Raw genomic sequence first — 18,697 nt, forward strand, 5'->3', positions numbered from 1 at the left:
GACATGGAAAAGAGCTTGTGACTCACGGGTTCCAGAAGGAGGGGCACACCCCGCCACGCAGGGCCATGGGGGAAGCACCAGGGTCCGTCTGAGGAAGAGGGACAGAGGGGAAGGCGGACCCGCAGCCTGTCTTGTGGTTTTTACGGGAAAGAACGGGCTTGGGATGGGCGCGTGGGAGTGCTGCCCGTGGACTGCCGGGTGTACCCCGGAGCGGGTTGTCGTCTGGTCCCTGGCCCTGCGGTGATCAGGACAGGGGAATATTGGCCCCGAGTGTGAAGACGGCGGGTGGGGTGTGGGCTCTGGGTTGTTCGTATACGCAAGATGGGCTCCCTGGGGCGTGGTCTGCTCTCGGGTCCGTCAGCCCTGGGAGGGGGCACTGCCCTCAGGGTCTTTCCCTCCCAGGAAAGACAGAACACAAGACCACAGTGACTACGCACACCTCCCCTCTTTCCCAGGCACGGGGGGAGAGAGACGCCTGTGAGCAGCAGGGACGCACCCACAGGGGAGATGGGCGGGTGGGGGTCGGCTGGGGGCTCCGAGAGCCCCGAGAGCGCGGAGCGGCGTGGCGAGGGCTGTGGTTCCCGTGACCACATTCACCCCCGAGCTCCCGGCCTGTTCTTCAGAAACCCGGCTGGCCTTGCCCAAGGCCGTCCCCTTCCGACAGGCTGGGGGGCTGCGGGGGTCCCAGGGAGGGCTGGGAGAAGGAGGAGCAGTGACCCGCGGGAAGGGCCGCCCGCCTTCCTGGGCGGCCTGACAGTGAGCCGCGGCTGTGTTTCCCAGATCGACTCCTACGAGAAGCTGTACGAGGAGGTGTCCAGGTGCGAGAACACCAGGGTGTTCAGTGGGTGGCTGCAGTGCGACTGCCGCCCCTTCAAGCAGGCCCTGCTGAACGCCATCAGGCGTTGGAGCTTCATGTTCAAGCAGCACCTGACCAACCACGTCATCAGTAGGTGGGCACCCGTGCCGCCGCGTCTCGACCTTGAGCGCGCCTGGGGACAGCTGGACAGACGCCTTCGTGGTGCTGAGGGCGGAGGGGGCACTCCTGCCGGGCAGGTATGGGGGGAAAGTCAGCATCGAGGGCGGCAGCCCCCCCACTGTCCAGGGTTGGCCCGGTGGACAGGTGCCGCCCGGCGGTGAGTGGACGCCCTGGGCTTTGTGGGGCCTGACTCACTGAGCGCCTTCATGTCATGTGCCCGGGGGACCGGTGACTGCGCTGTCACAGGTGGCGGTTAGGGCCGTGGGAGGCCAAGAGGCCGTGCAGGTGGGCTGAGTTCCGTCCTCGAGGCCCGTTGGAGCAGAGCCGGGGGCGCGTAGGTGGGGATCAAGAGTGGGTGTCCCGAGGTGGACAGGAGCTCCCCCTCACTCAGCAGGGCCCCGCTGCATGACCGGGAGGCCCCCGCTGCCGACCACCCCCCCCAGGCCTCACCAGCCGCCCCATGGAGGGTGGCACCCCTCACGGGGGCCTCTCGTTTGACAGCCTGGCTGACCTGGAAACCTTCATGAAAGTCGTCAGGGCGGGCTTGACCAAGAGCCTCAAGGAGGGGGACTACGACGGTCTCGTGGAGGTGATGGGTCACCTGATGAAGGTCAAGGAGAGGCAGGCGGCCACCGACAACATGTTTGAGCCCCTGAAGCAAACCATTGAGCTGCTCAAGTCCTACGGGGAGGAGATCCCGGAGGAGACGCACGTGAAGCTGCAGGTGGACGGGCCGGGGCCGCGCCGCGCGGGGCCGCGGGGGGGGGGGGGGGGGGGGGGGGGGAACCGGCACAGGGAGGGGGGGGGGGGCAGCCCCGTGCTGGGGGCCTTGCAACTGGAGTGCAGGCTGTTGTGATGGGGACAAAGCCCCTCACGTGGGACCAGCAGAATGGACCCCCTCCTCTGGGTTCGGGAATTTGGAATGTGGAGGTGGGAGAGGGCTCCCCGCAGAGGAAGGGACGGTGAGGTGACCTCCAGGGTGGGGCTGGGGGTTCCTCCGTTGATTGTTGAATTAAAAATGACTTCCTATCCCACCCCTGCCCGCAAAGACGGGTCAACCCCAGATGCAGGGGACAGAGGACAGACAGCAGGGTCCACGGAGGCCCTGCGGAGGTTAGGGACACGGCCATGAGGCTGAGGGAGAGCCGGCTGTGGCAGAAGCTCCCTGACCCGGAAGGCCCGTGTGGCACGGGGCTGGCCAAGGCATGGGGGGAGGAGGAGGGCTCCAGGCTGCCCGGGACCGCACTTTGCAGCTAATTTGGAAATGGTCAGAGCAGTTTTATGTGCCAGCTGGGCTGGGGCAGGAAGGACGAGGGGAAGGGTCCTGAAGCCACAGCCCAGCCATCCCCTGGAGGGTCCCCCCATCCCTTTCTCCACTCCCTGTCCTGCTCTGGATCCGTGCCGAAACCCCGCGGCAGAGGGGACAACAGAAGTGCAGGGCAGGGGTGCGGGAGCCGGGCGGGGGGGCACTGCCCGGGTTCCTGCTACGGGGCCAGGGCCGCCCCTGCCGCCCTGTCCACAGTCCAGTGGGGCCGGATGTGCAGCGCGTGTGGCCAGGCCTGGGGGCGACTGGTGTAAAACAGGCTTTGAGCCGTACCTCCACCCACGGAACGTCCGCAACTCACAGACGCAAGGGAAACCCGTCTCTGTTCCTTGTGGGCGAAGAATTTGTGGGCTGGGATTCTCTTCAAAATATTTTGTGATCCGAAGTCCAATGTTTGTGCAAGTGTGGGGGACTTTGGAAATGTCAAAACCCTCAGATGGTTAAAGCTGTTCTGGCAAAGTTCTCGAAGCGGGGGACGGGCTGGCCGTTGCACCTGCCGAAGGTGTGGCCTCGGGGGCGCCAGCAGAGGGAGGCACATGGGGCTCTCCGAGCTACATCGGCAAGTCCCCGGGGGTGCAGGCGATCTCACGGTGGAGGGCATTTAGGGGAGCAGGAAAGGAAGGGACCCCGGCCCTCGTGTGCGCAGGAGCTGCCAGAGCAGTGGACAAACACCAAGAAGCTGGCCGTCCAGGTGAAGCAGAACGTGGCGCCCCTGCAGGCCAACGAGGTCAACATCCTGAGGCGAAAGTGCCAGCAGTTCGAGGTAGAGACGCCCGGGGCCAGGATGCCGTCCGCGAGGTCGGGCTGCCTCCGGGGACGGTCACCCGGGGACGGTCACCCGGGGACGGTCACTCGGGCATTTCTCCCGCAGCGCAAGCAGCAGGAATTCCGAGAGAAGTTCCGGCGAGAAGCCCCGTTCAGCTTCGCCGACCCCGACCCCTACAAGTCCCTGAATAAGGTACGTGGGTCCAGGGCCCCCGCGCCCTCCCAGCCTCTCTCCCTGAGCACTCATCCCCGGCCGCGGGGGGCCTGGCCTCGGGGCCACGTGCGCACAGGAGTCCATGCGCGGCCCGCGTCCGGCCCGTGTGGCCTCCCCGATGGGGTTGCTGCTCGGAGCCGCAGGAACATCCCCGAGCCCCGCAGTCCAGCCCAGCCGCTCAGCCCCCCTGTACCTCCTTCGTCCCTGGCTCCTTCTCACCCAGCGGCTCCCTGTCACCCGGCCTGGAACCCACCTCTTGTGGCTGCTGTCTTCCCCCCGCCCTCCCTCCCGGGCCACCATGTGCCACCCACGGCCGAGCCTCACCACGTCCCCTTCTGCTCCCGATGTTAAGTCCACAACCAGCGTCCAATGTGCAAGAGGCACAGGGCTGGGCCTCACAGCCCTCTGGGCCGGGGGGTGCGGAGTGTGGGGTGTGTGAGCACAAAGACCCCAGGATGCCCTGGAGGGTGTCCTGCACGTGCCCTCCCCCAGCCTCTGCTCTTCTCACACAGCTTCGAGGCCACCATTCCCTGAGATCTCCCCATTTGTCAGGGTCATGTGCTCACGTCCCAATCCACGAGCCTGGCAGGGAGGCACACGGTCCCTCCTGGAGCCCCCAGGGCCCGGGCTGGGGCCCGCAGAGATCCAGTGTGACCTTGTTTAGGAATCGGGCCCATGTGTGTGAAAAGCCTCTTGGAGCCACCACACACACAGGGAGCCCTCCTTCACATCCGTGCACACGTGCACACACACGCACACTCACACACTCAACCCCCAACCCTCACTCACCTGGTTTGGTGTGACCCTTGCTTCCCTCGTCTTTTCTAGCTTGTTCTCATTTTCCAAGCCATCAAGCATTACCTCCCTCACGTTCACTAGGGTAAAAAACGGCGTGAGAACGGAGCCGTCCTGAGCCTCTCTGGGGGAAAGCGGGCGTTCTCACCTTAGTCACTTCTCCCGCCTGAGCTCCCAGTGCTAGAGCCCCGGCCAGGCGGCCAGAAGCAGGGGGCACTGGAAGGCGGGAGGGGGTGGGTGCTGCTCTCGCCGGCCAGGTGCACCGCTCGCCCCCACCGCCGGTTGGTGCTCAGGGTCGGAACACAGCACCGGGCCGGCGACCTGCAAAGATGCAGAAAAGGTCCCCGGGATGTGGCGGAGGACAAGAGGGAGGCCGGTGCTGAGCGTGAGCCGTGCCACTTACCCCTCCCTCGCCGCCCCCAGCAACAAAAGAGCATCGCGTCCATGGAGAGCACCATGGAGGCCCTGTGCAAGTCGGGGAGCCTGTTTGAGGTCCCTGTCCCAGACTACAAGCAGCTCAAAGCTTGTCACAAGGAGGTCCGCCTGCTGAAGGAGCTCTGGGACATGATCGTCATGGTGAGGGCGATGGCAGGTCCCTGCATGGGGGAGGGCAGCGCTGCGGGGACCCAGGGCAGGCGTGGATGGTGAGGGGAGGCCCTAGGATGTGGGGCGGCCCTGACAGCGCCCGCTCTGGGAAAGGAGAGTAGCACAGGAGCACCTGTGGGCTTTGCCGGCCTCTCCCTCCCGCTCCCCCGTTTCCAGAAAGATGTTAGCTCTTCCCTCTTTCTCCAAACTGCAAATCTCCGTCAAATCCTCCTCTCCCCCGAGAGAAGCCCTTCTGACTTTCTGCAGACCCGGACCTTCTCCGTGAGTGGCTCCGGGGAGCACCGCCCTCCTGGCCTCGCCCGGGGCTCCCCCCGCACAGGAGCGCGCCGTGTCCCTCCGCTTTCTTAGTTCTCAGCACGTCACAGTCGCGTGCTGACCCGGTCTCCGTTTGGAGCCCGCGGAGCCTCCACAGCCCTTCCGGAGGGGGACCCTCTCCAAGTCACAGGCTTGGTTACAGCCACCCCTCCAGGGAGAGGACAAACCAGAGCCTCTAGATGGTCACTTTCTCATAATGAGCTGAACCCGAGTCTCGCGTGCAGGAGGGACATTCTGGAACAGAGTCGGTAAAGCCAGGGAGGGTGGGGGTGGGGACTGCCCATCCCCTGGGAAAGCAGCAGTCCGCACGGACTGAAGACGAAAGCCCACGTCTCCCAGGGGCTAGCAGGAAGCATTTATAGCCAGAATAGGCAAAGGAAAACCCTCCAAGATAGGCTGCCCAGGACACTCTTACTATAACAGGATATGGAAGAAGCTAAAACCTAAAAGAGCCGTCCAGTGACTCAGTGCCTGTGGGGGATTAAGGTTTCATGTCTTAGCATCTCCGGGCAGGCGTCCTGTAAACCGCCGGGCCCCTTCGTCTTTGTGCCACAAGCAGGCCGGTCCAGCCCGGCCCCCGGGGCCCCAAGCCCCTGCATCGACAACCTCATTCCGTCCGGCCCAGCTCCATAGCCGTCTCCAGCCCACACCAAACTGAAGACCGCAGGCCTCACAGCCTTCTGTCTCCACTGCTGGTGGGGTCCTTCCCCGGGGAGACTCTGTGTCCCCGAGCTTCTAGTACGCAGTCAAGTGTCAGTGTTAAGCTAGGTTACTGGGCTCACAGCCCCAAGAGGACCTCTCCGTCGTCCGGAAGTACGTCCCTCTTCCCTGCGAAGGCCACACACGGGCTCCATTCAGCCCTCGGGGGCCCTCATTCCAGGCTGTGTAGCTGCGTACGTGTCCGTGGCGGCCAAGGGCCCCAGAGCTCCGCGTCGAGCCCCGGGAATTCAGCATGCTCTGCCCCAGTGGGCCAGGCATCGCTGTCCCGTTTCCCTGGTCGGGGCAGGTCACAGGGCCCCACCCGGGAGCAGGGGACCGGGGGCGGGGAGCGGCGGCGGCCCGCCCCCAGGGTTCTGCCCAAGGAGAGTCCAGCTGCTGAATTTGGAGCCGCATCTCTGCACGCGGGCTCTCCCCGCTGGTGTCCGTCCGCCGTCCCCGCCTCGGCCGGCAGCCCCCGACGTCCCGCGTCCCCAGCCCTCACTGACTGCCCCCCAGGTGAACAGCAGCATCGACAGCTGGAAGACCACCAAGTGGAAAGACATCAACGTTGAGCAGATGGACATAGACTGTAAGAAGTTTGCCAAAGACGTGCGGTCTCTGGACAAGGAGATGAGGAGCTGGGACGCCTTCATGGGGCTGGACAACACCGTCAAGAACATGATCACGTCCCTGCGCGCGGTGAGCGAGCTGCAGAACCCGGCCATCCGCGACCGCCACTGGCAAGAGCTCATGCAGGCCACCCAGGTACTGCCCCCTGGCGGCCGGCCGGCCTCACTGCGGGATGGGCGGGCCCCTGGCGGATGGAGCTGGGCTCTCGCAGGGCTGGGGCTGGGCCGGTCCCAGGGGGCGGGGCGCTCCGAGGGCACCCACGCTGGCTGGAGGGCTCTGCGGTGGCCATCTGGACAGCCTTAATTTTTTTGAAGATTTTATATATATATTTTAGTGCGAGAGAATGACAGAGAGAGAGAGCAGGGGGAGCAGCAGGCAGAGAGAGGGGAAGCAGGCTGCCCACTGAGCAGGGAGCCCGATGCGGGACTCGATCCCAGGACCCCGAGATCATGACCTGAGCCGAAGGCAGACGCTTCACCGACAGAGCCCTCCTGGCGCCCCGATTCTTAACAATTTTTAATGAAGGGCCCCGTCATTTTCATTTTGCACTGGGCCTCGCTAATTATGCAGCCGCTTTCGGTGTAGGTGGACTGTCCACAGGAGTTGGGAATTTTGGCTTCCCCCATGCATCCCAGGAGCACGGAGTCCTAGTGTCCAGATGTTCCCGTGGCACCCCCTAGTTGGAGGGTGTGGTTACCGGCGTCGACAACCCGGGGAGGCAGAGAGCAACACGCCCCACTGTCAGCAAGTGGAGCCAAACTGTCCTGAAGACCTGCTTGGCAGAGCGGCCCCGCGGAGGCCGATACCGGGGCAGGAAGGGAGCCTCTGCTCTCAGGGAAGCACAGACAAGGACAGCCCTGGATGGTCCTGGGTCTAGAGGAGGCGACGCCTGAGGGGAGGGAAGAACAGAAAAGGCTGCGGGAGCCTGTGGAGTGTGGCTGGAGGCTCGGAGGAGCTACACGGGACAGGCGGGAGGGCTGGGCTGTCGGGAGGGCTCGAACACAGACCACAGCTTTGCCCCACCCAGGCGGCCCGGGGGAGACCCCCGGCCGGTGGTCAACAAACAGCTAAAACGTCCCAGTCAAGGACCTAGCGGACCCCGGGCAGACAGATGTCCTCTTGGACGTGACGGGGAGACACTCCATTCTCTCCGTTAGTTAAACCAGTCTCCACGGGGGCTCAGGACCGGTGCTCGGAAATGGTGTGACAACGAGGCCGGAGGACGGGACCTGGAAGGGGCGTGAGGGCTGGGAGGCACTGTGCTGGCACCTGCTGCTGTTACTGGGGCAACAGCGCCCGAGACTCGGCCATGCCTGCTGTTAACAGAGGTCGGTAGCATCAATCCCTGGGCAGGTGCACCGGCGTCCTGGGGCGACCGCAGCAAAGAGCCACAAGCAGGGGCTTCAGACCACAGACGTTTTATCCTTCACGGCTCTGGGGCTGCAAGTCTGCCATCGAGGTGTGGGCAGGGCGCCTCCCTCTGAAGGCTCCTGGGGACAGTCCTTCCCCGTCTCCAGCTGGCGGAGGCCCCGGGCATCCCCTGGCTTGTGGCTGCGTCCCTCCAATCTTGGTGCCCACCACCACGTGGCTTCCTTCCGCATTCCGAATCCCCCTTTCCTCTCTCTTCTAAGGATGGCTGTCATTTAGGTCCTACACGGATAATCCAGGATGATCTCCTCTCAGGATTCCTGGCATCAGCCAAGACCCTATTCCCAAATAAGGTCATATTCTGAGGTCTGTGCAGACAGGAACTTGGGAGAAACACTTCAAAACGCTATAGGGGGCTCGGCCAATACACGGTGTTATGGGGAGGAAAGGCGAGTCTCGGAGCAGAAGCTCCCAGAAGTCACAGAGCCAGGAAATGGTGACGCAGAGCTTCCAACCCTCCCTCTTACCCCGGATTACTCACCGACCTGCGTCTCCACGAAGGACAAAGATGTCTGTCCGGGACAAATGACCTTAGCAGGACATGCCTATTTCTCCCCCAGGTGAAATTTGAAATGTCAGATGAGACCACGCTGGCGGATTTGCTGCAGCTAGACCTCCACAAGTACGAGGACGAGGTTCGGAACATCGTGGACAAGGCTGTGAAGGAGTCGGGGATGGAGAAGGTATTTTTCTTTTGTCGACGGCAGAACGTGTGCTGTGCGGGACGACACCAGGCCGGCCCGGCGCCTACGAACATCTTGCTTCTTGTGGGGTCTGTGGGTCGCTTGACTCAGAAACAAAGTCTGGTGGGCTCTCCCTTAACCAACCCACGATGGAAATCTTGTAAAAAATTTCCAGGATGTATCACTGGAGAAGGGATCCCTTGGGTCTAGCTCCGCGCCCTGTGTGCACTAGTATGCGCACTGAACAACGGCCTGGGCGCTCTCCTCTTGTGCAGCGGCCTTGCTAGTGACTTTGGAGAAGAGGCTGGAGGAGGGAAGGCGGGAGGCCTGGCCATCGGGGTGGGTGATGAGCCACCAGCTGGCACAGTCCCCGGACACAGGGAAACTCGACGGGGGGCTCCCTCTGCAACGCACATCTCCCTCCCCACCTGCTCTGTGTGAGCCTTCACACTTGGGCTTTCTTCCTAATTTTTTTTTAAGATTTTATTTATTTAGTTGTCAGAGAGAGCGAGATAGAGAGAGCACAAGTGGGAGGAAGGGGCAGAGGGAGAGGGGGAAGCCGGCTTCCCGCTGAGCAGGGAGCCCGATGCAGGGCTCCCTCCCAAGACCCCGGGATCACGACTGAGCCGAAGGCAGAAGCTTGACCCTGTGAGCCCCTCACGCGTCCATCTCCCCTTTTTTTTAAGACAACAGCTTTACTGAGCTATCCTCAGTAAAAAAAAAAAGTTCACCCACTTAACGTGTACAGTTCAGTGGCTTTTTGGCGTAGTCACGGAAGTGGGCAACTGTCACGCGGTAGAATTATTCAATGTTAGAACGTTTTCACCAGCTCAGAAAGAAAGCCGCTCCCTCCAGGAACCCCCATCTTCCCGCACATCCCCGTCCCACCCCCACTGACCCACTTCCTGTCCCCACGGACTCGCCTGTTCTGGACGTTTCACGAGGATGGAATCGCGCAGGACTGGGCCTCGCCTGGCCGGCCTCGTCGACTTGGCGTGATGGCATCAGGGTCCAGCCGTGCGGGAGCCCGAGGCAGACCCTCATTGCTCCTCAGGGCCGAGCGGCGTTCTGACGCTCTGTCCCATCACACCTGTCCATCTGCGGACGGACGTTTGCGTCATTGCTCCCTTTTGGCAACGGTCAATGTCGGTAGGAAGGTTCCGGATTTCCGGAAGCAGGGCTTCCCTCTGGGTCCTTCTTGGACCCTCTGGCCAGCCGCCGAGTGACGTGTCCCCCCGTGTCCCCCGAAAGGTGCTGAAAGCCCTGGACGCCACGTGGTCCAGCATGGAGTTCGGGCACGAGCCGCACCCGCGCACAGGCACCGTGATGCTCAAGGCGGACGAGGTGCTGGTGGAGACCTTGGAAGACAACCAGGTGCAGCTGCAGAACCTGATGACTTCCAAGTACCTGTCACACTTCCTGAAGGAGGTGACGAGCTGGCAGCAGAAGCTGTCCACGGCGGACGCGGTCCTCTCCGTCTGGTTCGAGGTGCAGCGGACCTGGAGCCACCTGGAGAGCATCTTCATTGGCTCTGAGGACATCCGCGCGCAGCTGCCGGAGGACTCCAGGCGCTTCGACGACATCGACGCGGAGTTCAAGGTGAGCACGGCCCTCTGCCTCCCGGCCCACGGTCAGAAGTGGCGACCCCGGAGAGCCCGCGCCGCTCAAGCCCCGGGGCCCATCTCCTCCAGGCCCTGATGGAGGAGGCCGTGAAAACGCCCAACGTGATCGAGGCCACCAACAAGCCCGGGCTCTACGACAAACTGGAGAATCTGAAGAAGAAGTAGGTCCCCGCGGCTGGGCGGGGGAGGGGCATCCCGAGCCAGCAGCCCCCGCCACCAGGACAGGGCAAACTCCTCCCCGCGTGTCCTCAGTCTCAGAGGGACGCCCACAAGGCGGGTCGGGTTCCAGGGTCTGAGTCTGACCGGGGCTGCGAACAGACGGGCGTCTCCAGGGCAGTGGTGTGGCGCGGACGGGCTGGGCCTCAGAAGGCCTCCACAGCCCTGTGGCCTCCCTCCTCCCAGCTTGGCTGTGTGCGAAAAGGCCTTGGCAGAATACTTAGAGACGAAAAGACTGGCTTTCCCGAGGTTCTACTTTGTCTCCTCGGCTGACCTCCTGGACATCCTCTCCAACGGAAACGACCCCGTGGAGGTAGGCAGCCCCGTGCTCGCCCCCGCGACTGGGTGACCCTGTGCGCATGGAGGTCCCTGGACCACCTCCACGAAGTCACCCACACCAGAAACCGCCGGGGGCCTGGCCGTGACAGAGAGCCCCTTGCCTCATGTTCCTCGTCTGGAAAGTGGGTTAGATGCCAGGGGCTTGGCGAGATGGTGTTTCTGGGAGACTTGCCGGCCCACTAGGTGGCCGCTGGCTCATCCTGACAGATCCGGGCCCCCAGGAGCCAGGAAGATGTTTCCTCGAGGCTCCTCTGAAAAGAGAGGGGGCTTAACTAATTAGGTGAAGGGAAAACCCAATCTTTTATTTGAATCCTAAAGTTGCAGGATGCGCCAGAAGGGAGGCACGGGGTGGCCCAAGGAAATGGGGCCAGGGCCTGGGCACAGCCTTGTCAAGGAAAAGCGTCCGGTCACCTTCAGGAACAGACCTTTGTCCCTGAAGCCGGGATCCCGCGGCTGGTCTCCGAGTCGCCCCTCAGAGCTGCTGGGCGGGGCCTTTGGTTGGCTAAGCGCGTTTCGTTAACACCGAGCAGACACGGGGCGGTGGGGGGGGCATTCCAAAACAGAAAAGACCTTAAAATGCCCCAAGGAGAACCCGGCTGCGCCCGCGCCCCCTCCAAGGCCCTGGGCTCCGTGACCCCGTGTCTGCACCCTCCCCCTGCAGGTGAGCCGCCACCTGGCCAAGCTCTTCGACAGCCTGTGTAAGCTCAAGTTTCGCCTCGACTCCGACGAGAAGCCTCTCAAATTCGGCCTGGGCATGTTCAGCAAGGAGGACGAGTACGTGGACTTCGACCAAGAGTGTGACCTCTCGGGGCAGGTGAGTGCCGGCCGCACGTCAGGACGGAGGGGCCACGGGGCCACCCAGCCCAGGACTGTCCCTCGCCTGGGCAAGCGCTCCGGCGGCTTCCGTGGACAGTCTCCAGCACAGCCTGACCTGCGCAGTCTGGGGTGCATCTCGAGAAAAAACAGAGGGAGAAGGGGAGGGGAGAGGTTTGTGGATGCCGGTGAGCTGTCCTCTGTGAGGCCCCGCACGCCTGAGCCGCTGCGTTCTGACCCCGGAGCAGAACCATCAGCTTCAGGGCTTTGGCGCGCCGGAGGAGGTCTCCCCACCGCGGGGGCCCCGTTCCCGTCCCAGCCACCCGCGAGGCGGTCCCTTCTGGCCGACGCCACACGTCCCCGTATCTCACCGCCCAACTCGGCCACCATATCGACACGACATTTTCCTGAGAGAAATGTAATTTGGAGAGAAATCAGCTTGGGGGGAAAAGAAGAAAATCTCACGCAAGAAACAAGAAAACTGGAGCTTCAGAAACGTGGGCCCGGAGCTCCGGCGGGTTTGCTCAGCACAGACGGGCTTGTGGGGGGCCCGGCGAGACCCTATCATCGCAGTGGGCTTGGACCCGCTCCCCGCGCTCAGCTCCTTGAGGACACAACCCTGGCACCGTGTTTACAGTTTAGGAGGCAAACGAAGCCGACGGCCCTGTTTGGGTCTTCCCCCCGACTGGTGGTGGCTAGTGGAGAGTTTGTATTTTAAAATACAAAGAAGGCTTGTCTGCAAATAAAACAAAGTAGTTTTGTCCTGTGTGACCATCTTGGACCCTGAGACCAGGCCCCCCGAGGAGCAGGCAGAACCCACTGGGGACTTGGGAGGACAGACGTCGCGTCTCCCACCATCAGCAGCACCGCAGAGGCTCGGACATAGTCTGTCTTCTAAAATTTTCTCTGGATCCCCTCCCTGGTCCGCCTAGCAATAGCGTGTGCACGTGAACGGCCAGTGCAACAAGTCCTCCAGGGGACGGGTGCCCCCGGGCTTCCCAACCGCATCTGTTAAGTGGGTCTTTCTCACTGCTCAGCCTCGGGGTGACAGTTGTGGCAAACGGCCCAGTTCTTTCCTGAACGACAAAGCAAGTGTTTGGAACCCACAGCCCGCAGGGCCTGCCCGGTCAGCGTGTCCCCCGTCCCCAGGTGGAAGTGTGGCTGAACCGAGTTCTGGACCGCATGTGTGCCACTCTGCGGCACGAGATCCCAGAGGCCGTGGTGACCTACGAGGAAAAGCCGAGGGAGCAGTGGATCTTCGATTACCCGGCCCAGGTCCTGGGGAGGGGGGCTCGGGAGGGGGCGCGGCCCCGGGCGTTGGCCTCCGCGCCGGCAGGGGCCACTGTACCGGGGGGTGTCGCTCACCGTCTGCTTGCAGATCGCGCTCACGTGCACACAGATCTGGTGGACCACCGAGGTGGGCCTGGCCTTCGCGCGGCTGGAGGAGGGCTACGAGAGCTCCATCAAGGATTACAACAAGAAGCAGGTGCGGTTGGTCGAAGCCCTGCGCTTGCTGCCGGTTGGTCGAAAGCGGCAAACCTGGGCCCTCCGCGCGCCCCCCACCCAGTGGTTCTGCCCAAGGGTAGAAAATGGAAATACACAATTGGAAATTCGCAGTTTTCTTTTCTTTTCTTTTCTTTTTTTTTCTTTTGGCCTGGAAATCAGCAACTCAATTTGTGCGCATATCCTGGGCTTATATGGCAATACCGTAGAGACTGTCTGCGCGGCCCTAGAAGCCCCGTTTGTACCTAGTATCCACCATCTCCCCGCGGTGCTGGACTTGCCCCCACGACGTCCTTCTCAGGGGCTCCGTGGCATCCTAACGCGGCTCACCCCACCTCCCAGCTGGGGGACATCCAGAGCTTTTTCTGTGCTTCGTGTTTGTCACTAAGAGGACGGTGGTCTTCCCCCCACCCCTGCAAGCCGTGAGCCCCCAGGGGACCCACGGGGGTGGGGGCGAGCGCGATGGGCAGGCCACACGCAGTGTCCCAGCCCAGGGGCCTTTGTCCCCGCAGATCAGCCAGCTGAACGCACTCATCACCCTGCTCATTGGAAACCTCAGCGCAGGTGACAGGATGAAGGTCATGACCATCTGTACCATCGACGTGCACGCGCGGGACGTGGTGGCCAAAATGATCACGGCCAAGGCACGGGAGCCGGGGAAGGGCCGGGACCGGGTCGGGATCTGGTGTTCGGGGGGTCCAGCCCCCGATAGCGCCTCTTCCCCGGGGAGGCGGCTCTCCTCCTGGCACCAGCCAGCCCTCCCCGCTGCCCCCGGGGAGCCGTCAGAGGAGCCATCGGTAGGAGGGGCCACTCCTCCGCAGGACTCGGCTGGGGGTGGCCCTGGGGTGGACGTGCATCCTGGGGGAGGAGCGGGGGCTTCCCCGGGCGGGCCGGGCCCCCATGCTCCCGCTCCTCCCGCAGGTGGAGAGCGCCCAGGCCTTCACGTGGCAGTCGCAGCTGCGGCATCGCTGGGACGAGGAGAAGAAGCACTGCTTTGCCAACATCTGTGACGCCCAAATCCAGTACTCCTACGAGTACCTGGGCAACACGCCGCGGCTGGTCATCACCCCGCTCACGGACAGGTGGGCGTGCCAGCCGCCTTAGCAGGGGTAGGGGGGCCGTGCCCGGACTCACCCCTGCCGCCGGCCAGACAGCCAGCCTCGGGGGCCGTCAGTGTAAGCTGTGCGGTTCCGGGGGAGTTGCTCGACCTCTCTGAGGGCCTGCAAAGTGGAGGTGCCCCCCTGGAGCCGAGCGGGTGTCACCTGGACGCGGCGAGCTGTTTCGACCGTGAAAGGGAAGGGGGTGGCCGGGGGTCAACGCATGTGGTCCGTTGCAGATGCTACATAACCTTGACCCAGTCCCTGCACCTGATCATGGGCGGGGCCCCCGCTGGCCCTGCCGGGACCGGCAAGACAGAGACAACCAAGGATCTGGGCAGGGCCCTGGGCACCATGGTGTACGTCTTCAACTGCTCGGAGCAAATGGACTACAAGGTGGGCTAAAAGCCTGGAGGGGCCAGAGGGCCCATGGGGACCACATACCGCTTCTCTTGGGCCCCACACGCGTTCTAGGTGCCTGGACACTGTGGGCGGAACTGGGGGAGGCGGCACTGGGCTCCCGGTCTGCTGACGGTCCCCGCCCTGAGGTCCAGCTGAGCAGCCCCGTCCCTGCCAGTGGAGCCCTGTGAGGGTGGCAGGCATGTCCAGAGGAGGCTCCTAGGGTCAACAAACCCAGGCCCAAAGTCCCACCCTGGGAGGTCGCCTCCTCCCAGCCTCCCTTCCAAGCTCTCCCCAGGCAGCTGGGGGCTCCCAACAGACGGAGTGCTTCTGTTGTGGTTCAGCGTGGGGCTTTGGGGTAAAAGCGAGTCCGGGCAGGCTGAGGAGGGGAGCCAGGGGACAACCAGGGGACAGCGGTCCCTGGAGACTGTGCAGCACGCTGTCAGATCTCCACGGGCCCCACAGGAGAGCAGAGCCTCCTGGAGGCCCAGCAGGGCTGCCTCTGTGGGAGGGATGGGGTTGGCCTGGCGTCAGGAGCCTGGGCCCATAGGAGTCCCCTCCCATCCCCACCTGTATTTGAGCCCCAAGGCCAACCCTCCTGAGCTTGAGGCTGCCCTCTCCCAGTCAAGGCCACAGACCACTCCAGTCTCTAGATTTCAGAAAAGCATCCCAGGGGCATTTAACACTCACCTAGAATCCCATATGGAGACCCTGAAGAATCCTCATCACCCAATGAGGCCTGGAGAGACACAAACATCTAGAAGGAAATCTGACATGCACGCCCACCTCCCATCTGAGAGAGAAGCCCCCTCCCTTGGGTGCAAGAAAAAAACTGCAAGGGCTACATTTTACACAATTGCACTTATCTGAGCCGTCCAGGTGGGGGGCTAGGGAAACGCCCATCCCAGGGAGGTCACAGGGCAAGGCTGGGCTCTTGCTGGCAGCCAGCCCTCCACGCCTGGACCCCTCCTGAGGAGTGGGTGCTGGCCTGCTGGCCTCCCCCAGGCCCCAGAGCTCCCCGACCTGACCCTCGGTCAGGACTGTGACCCAGAGGAAGGGGCAGGTGGGGGGCTCCTGGCAGGATTGGGCGGCCCTCTGAGTCTCTACCTCTCCCCCATCTCCCCCTTCCTAGTCCTGTGGAAACATATACAAGGGCCTGGCTCAGACTGGAGCGTGGGGCTGCTTCGATGAGTTTAACCGGATCTCAGTGGAGGTCTTGTCCGTGATCGCTGTGCAGGTAGGGTCCTGCCCGTGGTCTGCAGGTCATGGCGGAGCTGGGGCTTGTCAGCTCACCTGCCAACCCTCACACCAGACACTCTGCTCGGGCCTGTGACCCTCCTTGCCCGTCCCCAGTGGGCAGTGCCATGCAGCGGTGTGTGGCCTGGAGGCGGGAGACCGCAGCCCAGTCCTTCAGGGGCCTGAAGTCCCGGTGGGCACGCAGAAGAATCAGATAGGGCAGCCTAGATGTAACCGGAGACACATGAAGGTATAATTAATTGTGCTCGGAGGATAAGGACAGAGGTTACAGCTGTCCATGAAGGATGCCTTAGACAGCTGTGCTGGGAGAAGGAAGGGAGGGAGGAAATACACCATGAGCTTCGGGCACAAAGGGTGGAGAGGCTGGGAGGCGGTGGGAGCCGGGTTCTCAGACGGGGGACAGCTGTGTGCCGGCACGGCCCACGTGTCTGGAGGAACGTTCCCAGGTTGTACACGAACCCTCGGATCCTATGTGCACTGGAGGTGAGATCCACAGGGCTCGCTCAGGGGGCCGAGGCCAAGTGTGAGGTCCAGAATCCACGTGGATATTCCAAAAGGGCCCGGGGGTGCGGCCGGTGCAGGGCTGGGACCCTTTGTCCCCTCAGCACAGTAGATGGAGAAGCAGAGACCAGCTCCCCGCAGCCGGCGCCCCTGACCCACACGGGAGGCTGCAGACCAGGGCAGGAGGGGCCGAGCTGAAACCAGCCCCCGCCACGCAGGACCCGCAACTGGTGACTCACTGGACTCCCAGCTCCGAGCTTGGCCATGATTTTGGCCCTTCCCGACCCCGTACGGTGGTTTCGCGGACACAGGCTCACGGGCAGGATTGGACGTGATGTGGGAGGCCAGCGACCACCAGACCGTTAGCCTCCCACCACGGAGCTGTCCCCGAGCCCTGGGCTGGAGGCCAGGGAGGCAGAGAGAGAACCAAGGCCGTGGCCTCAGGGTCCCCTGACCCCCACGAGTATTGCCCCAGAGTGCCCCACCCCCAAAGTCGGTACATGGACCCCACCATGTGACCACCAAGAACCGGGCCAGGATGCTAGGAGAGGCTTTGCACAGAGGGGAGGCAGTGAAGAAGCTAAGGGGTGGCCCGCCCCACTCTGGTCACCAGCCCTGCCCCAGGGGAGCCTGGTGGACCAGCCGGGGAAAGAGGCCAGGCCCCAGGGCAGGAGCTTGGCTGAGAAGGTGGAGACCCTGAATTCAAGACCAGGTGTTGGAGGGTTTTAACCCCGATCATCGGGCGCCCTCCAGTGGTAGCACGCAGGCTTGCAGGGGTTCAGCAGGAGCGGAGGGTCCCCTCCCCCACCACCCCCCACACCCGCGGCTAGCGAGCCCGGAGATTTAGGATTCCGCCAGTGCCGGGTTCTCAGACCATGTGGCACGGGGCCGGCTGCTGAGGAGTGCTCCCAAGGAGTCCGCCAGCGACACCACTCCCCAGGGAGGCCGCCCTGCCGTGGGGCTGGGGGAGGGGCTGCGTTCTGCTGGGGGACACAGAAGCCCAGCCCCCATGACGTGCTGCACACCCCGCAGGGCAGCACTCACCAACCAGCAGAGTCAGGAATTTGGAGCAGACTAGTGGTTGCGGGGCGGGGGGCGGTGGTCACGGGGAGGGTGGGGGCAGGGGGAGGTGGGTATGACTACAGAAGGGGACGTGAGGGGTCCTCGCAGGGACGGCAGCGCCCAGGTCCCAGCTGTGACCCTGCCCCGTGGTCATGCAAGGTGCTCCTGGCGGGGGAACGCCAGGGAGGGGGGCATGGGGGCCCAGGACCGTGTCCCCCTGCCTTAGTTCTTGAAACTGTGTGGGAGTCTACCTTGTCTCAAAATTTACCTAAAAAGGAAGCAAGACCAGGAGTGTCCTCTGCAAACATGTGGCCACAGGCTTCAACGCCAGTGAAGATGGGGCCCATGGAAACTGGTCAGCCCCACACTGACACTCTGTGCCAACTGTTTAGGTAAAATGTGTCCAAGATGCAATTCGGGCCAAGAAGAAAACGTTCAATTTCCTGGGGGAGATGATCAGCCTCATTCCCACTGTGGGCATTTTCATCACCATGAACCCAGGGTACGCGGGACGCACCGAGCTGCCCGAGAACCTAAAGGCCTTATTCAGGTGTGTGTGCAGAGGAGGGCAGAGGGGGCCCTAAGCTAGAGCGAGCGGGGAGCGAGGGAGGGAGGCCGGGGGGTGTCTAGCAAATGGGGCCTCCTTAAAGTGTGTACAGCGATCTTCGTGCTCTGCCTTCCTGGGGACAGAGGGCCGGTGCCTGTGGAAAGCCGGGTTCAGGGAGGAGTCGGTAGAGCAGGGGTAGGGCCTGGTATCAGCCCACGAAGAGGGTAGAGGACACAGGAGGAGCAGGGGAAGGGGAGAGGGGGCAGGGGTGCTGGAAGCCCCGGAATCCTGATGCTGTGGGCTTCCTGACACGAGAGGTGTGCGCCCAGCTGATGAGAGGCGGGACTGTGGGAAGAAGCAGGGAGAAGCCTGAGGCAGACCCCGCTGATCTCCCCCAGGCCCTGCGCCATGGTCGTCCCCGACTTTGAACTGATCTGTGAGATCATGCTGGTGGCCGAGGGCTTCCTGGACGCCCGCCTGCTGGCCAGGAAGTTCATCACGCTCTATACCTTGTGCAAAGAGCTCCTGTCGAAGCAGGTGTGTGTCCGGGGCTGCGGGGCAGTGGGGGAGGGGGTCTCGGTGCGCACCCCGTGGCAGGCGGCTCCGGCCCGAGCCGTCCCTAACCCAGCCCCCTCCCCAGGATCATTACGACTGGGGCTTGCGAGCCATCAAGTCTGTGCTGGTGGTGGCCGGCTCCCTGAAGAGGGGCGACCCCAGTCGGGCCGAGGACCAGGTGCTCATGAGGGCGCTGAGGGACTTCAACATCCCCAAGATCGTGACCGACGACCTGCCTGTGTTCATGGGGCTCATTGGGGACCTTTTCCCTGCCCTGGACGTGCCTCGGAAGCGGGACCTGAATTTTGAAAAGGTAAATGCTGCTGGGCCCTTGGGTCAGGTGGGCGCCTC

The 18,697-nt window shown here is 63.2% G+C and overlaps 1 protein-coding gene across 1 annotated transcript in view; it reads left to right on the forward strand.

Moving 5' to 3' along the window:
• DNAH17 (dynein axonemal heavy chain 17) overlaps window positions 1-18,697 on the forward strand; it is a 91,501-nt gene that overhangs the window by 28,246 nt on the left and 44,558 nt on the right. Inside the window, exons 20-39 of the mRNA XM_032870483.1 lie at window positions 781-950; window positions 1,478-1,700; window positions 2,947-3,063; window positions 3,172-3,258; window positions 4,498-4,650; window positions 6,211-6,459; window positions 8,313-8,435; window positions 9,687-10,034; window positions 10,127-10,218; window positions 10,460-10,586; window positions 11,274-11,426; window positions 12,575-12,700; window positions 12,804-12,911; window positions 13,441-13,572; window positions 13,850-14,010; window positions 14,265-14,421; window positions 15,557-15,661; window positions 17,637-17,794; window positions 18,190-18,328; window positions 18,432-18,659. Of these exons, the coding sequence (XP_032726374.1) occupies window positions 781-950; window positions 1,478-1,700; window positions 2,947-3,063; window positions 3,172-3,258; window positions 4,498-4,650; window positions 6,211-6,459; window positions 8,313-8,435; window positions 9,687-10,034; window positions 10,127-10,218; window positions 10,460-10,586; window positions 11,274-11,426; window positions 12,575-12,700; window positions 12,804-12,911; window positions 13,441-13,572; window positions 13,850-14,010; window positions 14,265-14,421; window positions 15,557-15,661; window positions 17,637-17,794; window positions 18,190-18,328; window positions 18,432-18,659 (3,156 nt within the window). The remainder of the gene's footprint in view (window positions 1-780; window positions 951-1,477; window positions 1,701-2,946; window positions 3,064-3,171; window positions 3,259-4,497; window positions 4,651-6,210; window positions 6,460-8,312; window positions 8,436-9,686; window positions 10,035-10,126; window positions 10,219-10,459; window positions 10,587-11,273; window positions 11,427-12,574; window positions 12,701-12,803; window positions 12,912-13,440; window positions 13,573-13,849; window positions 14,011-14,264; window positions 14,422-15,556; window positions 15,662-17,636; window positions 17,795-18,189; window positions 18,329-18,431; window positions 18,660-18,697) is intronic.

Source organism: Lontra canadensis, unplaced genomic scaffold (genome assembly GCF_010015895.1).
Source record: "Lontra canadensis isolate GAN:19392208 unplaced genomic scaffold, GSC_riverotter_1.0 scaffold41, whole genome shotgun sequence".
Taxonomy (NCBI): Eukaryota; Metazoa; Chordata; class Mammalia; order Carnivora; family Mustelidae; genus Lontra; species Lontra canadensis.